The sequence below is a fragment of the Acipenser ruthenus genome, chromosome 19, assembly GCF_902713425.1.
Source record: "Acipenser ruthenus chromosome 19, fAciRut3.2 maternal haplotype, whole genome shotgun sequence".
NCBI classification, from domain to species: Eukaryota; Metazoa; Chordata; class Actinopteri; order Acipenseriformes; family Acipenseridae; genus Acipenser; species Acipenser ruthenus.
In genome coordinates, this window is record NC_081207.1 from 18,210,315 (window position 1) to 18,216,840 (window position 6,526).

General features: G+C 37.6%; 1 protein-coding gene across 3 annotated transcripts in view; it reads right to left on the reverse strand.

Annotated features, from left to right (window-relative positions):
- Positions 1–6,049, reverse strand: part of LOC117424609 (zinc finger protein ZFPM1-like) — a 101,995-nt gene extending 95,946 nt beyond the window's left edge. For 2 of the 3 annotated variants that reach the window (XM_034041141.3, XM_034041140.3), the window contains exon 1: positions 5,160–5,598. In XM_034041141.3, coding sequence (XP_033897032.3) covers positions 5,160–5,199 — 40 coding nt within the window. In that variant the 5' untranslated portion in view covers positions 5,200–5,598. Of the gene's footprint in view, positions 1–5,159; positions 5,599–5,945 lie in introns of those variants that run through there. The other variant, XM_058992558.1, reaches the window with a different exon arrangement.
- Positions 6,050–6,526: the final 477 nt, after the last annotated feature.

Genomic DNA, 6,526 nt, shown 5'->3' on the forward strand with positions numbered 1-6,526 from the left:
GTTGTCTGATAACAAGGCTGTTTAAAATAGTGCATGGGTTCCTAGCTATTGCATTTCACTCTTCTCTGGGGACTCCTTTTGAACAATGTTTTTTAATTGAAGCAAAGGAATGCACCTGTATGGTATTGGTAGCCATGAAACACATCACCCTAATGCAAGACTGGCGTGCTCTGCTTTAAAGAAGATTCAAAACAAGGTTTGAAGCGTTAACAACCAGAACAGGAAGAAATTATACATTATCAAGAAAGTATGCTAATATACTATCACTCACCATCTAATATCAGTGAAGAATATCAACAGCACATAACTTGTTTGCTGGCTCTGCTATTTTTCTGCACACAAAGAAAAAATTCAAAGATAACAATCAAGGGGGAAAAAAATCCCTATCACAGCTCAATCTAACACGGCATCTACAGTTAGTAATTGGTTGTATTACTTTTAATTAAATTAATCGACAACAATGCATGCAATGAAAAACGTGCAGATTCACACCTATCATCTAATTATACAACAGCATGAATCACATTAGCAGTGGAACAGAATGCCAAAGCTCCAGTTTGCTGATTCTCTCCAGTTTGTAATGTTATTGTAGTCGGGTCCTGCTCCAGTCTGCATGACGGAGATAAGAACTCTTATCAGAGTTGGCAATCTTTATCTGCATGGAGATCCAGCCCCGGGGCTTATCAAAAGTTCACATCAAGCTAAAAGCAGAACAAAGGAAAAAACAGGCAACACAGAGCAGCTGCAGCTGCTGTGGCTTGATTTTCTCATGTTTATACATTGAAACTTTTAGACTATTATATTAACTTCTATCAAGCGTTTCAATGTAGCGCGAGGACAGTGAGCAAATCTAACCTCACAATGCCAGGCCCCATTTGTCTTTCTTTATAATGCAATATAAAACTAATAGAACATCTCATCTGCTTTTTTTTCTCCAAATAAATCCATCTTCTGTTCTATCTGTAATTCACACAATAACAAAGCAAGACAAACACATAAAAAAACTAAAAACAGATTAACTTTTCACATGCAACAAACAGAAGAAAAAGCAACCTGTTTGGACCAGACTTCACTCAACTTAATTCCACTGTCCAGCTCAAGATGAGGGAAATGGGAATGCAAAACGTATTGCTCTTCTCTTTCTTTCTGTTCACCCTCTAGTCTATGTTGCTAGGGCATACTGTCTTTATCTGCATTGAAAATCACCAGCTCCATATATTATCAACATTATAAATCTAACAGAAGACAGGGAGGCGTGCAGCATCTAGCTGCTGTTCTCAAATCTGGCAGTTTTTATGCTATCTGAATTGCCACCCAATTCCACTTTTATCATCTTCCTTATTATTTTTTGTTCAACTCGTGGAGATATCACAAGCCAGTCCCAGAACCAAATGGCAGCTATATGCAATTTAAATTCACATTCCATTTTTATCTGTTGCATCGGCCTCAGCAACCTATCGCTTCTGCCATCAGAGCCTCATTTATCTCGTTTCACATTTAACCGTCAGAATTATTTTTGAACTCGAAGCAGGAAGCTTTGGGTTTTAGCTTTAACAAACAGTGTCATTATTAGATCTGGTACCAATTATCAACAGCAACGATCTCTCAGCTGATAAGACGACATTTGAGTAGCAAACAAAATATGTTTAGTGTATGACAAAAGTAAAGTTAGTCTGTATGACTCATGTGTTAATGAAAATGGAAAACATAGCTTCTTATTTAAATTCCCTATTACAATTGCTGTAGCATGAATAGCTGTACTACTGGAGTCGTACAACAAAACATTACACAATCCTATAGAAAACACTATTTAAACACAGAAAAAAAAGTATATATTTGTAGAGAATCTTTTTTACTTGCACATTCATCCTAATTATCATTCAAACTGACTATCTTCTCTCCTACTGACACACAGTGAAGGCTACACAACGAATACATGCTACAGGAAACTAAGTCGCAAACGTTTTGACAAGCGGTCTTTTAAAACCCCTTCGCTGCTAAGGGTTTTTCCACCCCCAGTGCTAGAGGGTTTTCTTGGATTTGGGACTGAATTGTCCGATTTCTCACAAGTCTCCAAAGGAAACATAGGAAACCTATATATTGTTTTTTTCAGCACAATCTGAACTTTTCAATGATATAATTTACTTGGGCATATCTACTCAACTGATTAGAATATTGCAGATTAAATGGGGGAAAAAATGAAAAATTACAATTTCTGTGCCACTTTAACCCCTAAAAAAGTAATTTCCTAACATGGTCATTAGACAAATTGCATGTGTCTTGCATTGCTAATATGTTAATCTATGGAGAAAAACAAAATAGGAGTTAATATGTTTCTGTCATGGCTGCGTCAACATTTGTATTAATAATAATAATAATAATAATAATAATAATAATAATAATAATAATAATAATAATAATAATAATCATGTAAAACATAACATCGTCGGGTCAATATGTAAACTATGCATATTTTCAAATGTAGACAAAAACTAAATTCAAAATATAATTTCCAAAGACTAAATCCCCCTACCCATGCCCTAAAATGTTGTAAGCGATTGTTCACTCGCAGCATTTAGGGCACCGACATATGTTATAATAATATTATTACTGCGGATGGTGCAGCATGGCCTGGGACAGTATACAGCAATCAATAACGATTGATTAGTTCTGAAAATAACTGTTGAAAATAAAACAAAATTTGACAAAAAATATCTCCTGTGGGTCTGCTAAATGTTGTAGCCATCAGGATTTGCTCAAATCAAACCACGATCCGAAATATAAAACTCTTCAGTTTGTTTATTTTACTTACTGGATTCCAGACTGAACAACACGGAGAAATCCTATAGGCCAGTTTAGGCATCAATCATTCAACAATTGATTGACGTGATAAATCTACCATTCACATGTTGAGAGACTAAACTCTCCCATATTAGTACCGCATGCCACGATACAACTGAGACAGCATACAGTAACCAATAACGATCGATCAGTTCAGAAAATAACTATTGAAAGTAAGATTAAGTTTGCTAAAAATAGGTCCTTAAATCACCTAAATGTTGTATCCATCAAAAGTTAAGCCAATCAAAGCACTATACAAATATAATACAAACCTTTTTGTTTGCTTGTCGACATCGAATAACACGGAGATATCGTATATAGGGCAGTTTACACGTCAATCATGCACTTTTAAATGACGTGATCGATACACCACACACGTGTTTTGAGAGCTTAAACACTTCTACACGCTCTTTAAAAAATTTGAAATGATCGGATGCTCACAGTTGATTTATCTTAGGACGTACGGCGTACGCCCCCTAGCACTTTATAAGGATATTTTTAGGGCGTACACAGTACGCCCCCCTAGCACTGAAGCAGACACTTAAACAGATTTAAAAAAAAACATTTTTAGTTCATTTATGTAATCCTTAATTTAGCAAAACTGACTGTTTTGTAGTTGTAGTCAGAGAAGTGTTTTTAACTTTCAAAAGAACGGTCGCACAACTTTGTACCTACAATAACATTTATGAAGAGCAAATACCCCGCGTGTTTTCTTCTGCTGTCTGTAAAGGTGTGTTTTTAAATTAATGACAACCATGATCTAACGTTGCGAACTCCCTGCAGTCCCATTCTATAAAACTGCACTTCAGAGCGTGTATGTCGTCAATATTTATTTTGGTACAGTCCACCCCACCCACCCCACCCACCCCAGTCAAACCCAACCTCCAGAATGTTGCTACTGTACTTATCAAGCCCGAGCATCTTTTGGAAAGGGAACTGAAACAATACAGAATAGCAGCCAAGCTTTTAGTACTATTGAACCTTTAAAAAAAAAAGGCAAATTACAATTTATTTTTAAATTGTATCAAGTGTGAGATCACGCTCCTGTGATAACAGCTTAACATCTTAACAGGAAGGAGCGCACAGACCAAACCAAGTGTTCAAATAAAGAAAAACACAAGCATGACCCGAGCGCTTCAAACCACTATACCGAGTTAAAGAAATAGATTGAAAAAAAAAGATTCAACTGTTTGTAACCGTTATCAGCGAGGGAGATCATCTGCCCGTTTAATCAGGAGGCCCCATCTCGCTGGAAAAAGCGCAGCATGGGCAGAGAGAACACAACTCCAGCCTGGGAACAGCCTGCCAGCCACAGACAGAAAACAAATAAAAACGATCCAATTTAAATCTCTATCGGCCTTGTGATCAGATCGGCCTTATCTGTTTTTCACATCAGTCTTTTCAGAGAACAGAGAGGCTTCCAAAACAGAATTTAACAGGAAACTGGAGCCTGCGTTTCAACTGTGCTGTTCATGTGGTGGGGAGCATACTGAGAAAAATAAACGAATGAACGGTGCAGGCTCATTAAAAGTTAACGTACTGTGCCTACACACACCGTGTTTGATCATCTCAAAATTTCAATTTTGCAGGAAGTTTTCTTTTGGTATTGAGATTAAAATGTTGAATATTGTAAGGCTTAAAAAAATCAGACCAGATTCTCAACATTGTTTATCTTTAATCTTGAATATATTAGAAGCCGGCTGACAGCTGTTTTAATAACTGCTATGGATCGACACAAACAGAGACATAAGCTCCCCTTCTGTTTTTTAAACCGTATATTCCACAGCGGTGTTTGCTTTCCGAGTATTGTGTACACATTGTAACCTTGCAACAAAAACACGCGAAATCAAATGAAACAGCTATACATTCTGCATTTCAATTTAAAGTCCGTTTCCGAACAAGCGCATTTAATTGACAGTACGGCACAATATTAACGATGTATACGTTATGGGACTTTCAATGTGTTTTAACTGAACATAATTTCACTAGTTCCGACAGCCAGGTCGTGATCAGAGGGCTCACTTTAGCCACAATGTCATTAATCGGGGTTGTTTGTTTATGGCATTAACACTAAGTGGCAAGATAACTCACAAGCCACAGTAATGCATATTAAAATTCACGCTGTTACTATGATGAAACTAATCCTCTATGTAGCTTAAAGTATGAGACGCGTTCTCCGTCTCATGCTTAAAGAAAACAGGCACTGGTCTTTGCTTTTTAACACAATAACAAACCCGTTAAATACTAAGAACACTGTATTATCGCTCTGAAGACCCACCGCCACAGCAATACTTAATTAATAAAGATAGTTTACTTACGTTTGATCTGTCGAGGTTTACTCTGTTTTCTCCTGGACATTGCTTCTAGGATATTTCCTTTCTGTTTCGGTGGATGTATATTTTGGTGTGCTTACTTAAACTAGAATACAGTACTGTCCAGTCGTGATGATATCCTCATGTCTCTGCTTTGCTCCTGCTTAATAATACCTGGCTGTTTGCAAGCTTCTTTTGGATATGTTTTTTTTAGATTTCAGCCTGAGTTGGAATCCCAGGCTTCTCTCAATAAAACACTATCAGACTCCTGTATCTTGCTACTGACAGGGAATCGGGGACATACACACGGTTCTATTTTGATTTTGCCCCGATCCACATCCACACCCACACCATACCATACCACAGCGCGTAGTCCTGAACGGAGCCGGAACGCTCTAGCACTGAAATTGATACATTGTGATAATGGTAACCCCCCCCCCTCCCCCTGCCTGTGACGCCACGCAGCACGTGTGTATACGGTACTTTGTAGAGCGCTTTCACAGAACGACATCATTGCTCCGCCCTCGGGCTCTGAAAACAAAAAACGAAGATAATACTGTGTAAACCCGAAGGAAAACCTGTTGTTAAATCACTACAGTGATTGAAAGCAATTATTTGACAAGCAATGTAACGTCTTTTAAAAAGAGTGTACTGTAAACCAAAAACATAAGTGAGCGCTGTTTAGGGGATACTGTACTTATACAAGATAATAGCCTACGCTACTCCAAACCTCCGCAACAATAGTGTTCTTATGCTAAATGTTAAAAACTATATATCCACTACATCACTCACCATTCTCGAGCAATCCCAAACGTGATCTCATTTCTTCTATGCGTGATTTGCCTCTCTGCTCAGGCAATTTTGAAAACTTCACGGTCTGCAGTTTCAAGTCAGGTGCAATCAATCATACGATCCAAATGCTGTAAGGCATTGTGGGGATGAAGCCCCGATGTCTTAAGAATTCAGAATACTATGAATATGAAGTCGGTGATAGGATAGAATGTGTTACATGGTGTTAGAAAAACGATCAGATCGATGTTTGTTGGTTGTGTTGCAGTTGTTTAGTTTGGAAACAGGCAGGATTCCTAATAATTGGAAACAGGCAGTAGTGATTCTTAGTGGAAAGTCAGGTAAGCCCAATTTCTTTGACATCTGGAAAAATAATGGAAAGAATGATAAATTATAGATTGTTGTATTTCTTGGGGGGAAAAAATCAGCTGGCAAAAATTCAAAGGGGGATTTAGAAGTAATAGATGTACAATGGACCTGATTTTATGTTTAGTGTCAGAGGTTCAAAAGAGGTTTGTTAATAAACAGTATACAGCAGCAGTGTTTTGGGGTATTGAAAAGGCATTTGATATGGTGTGGAGAGT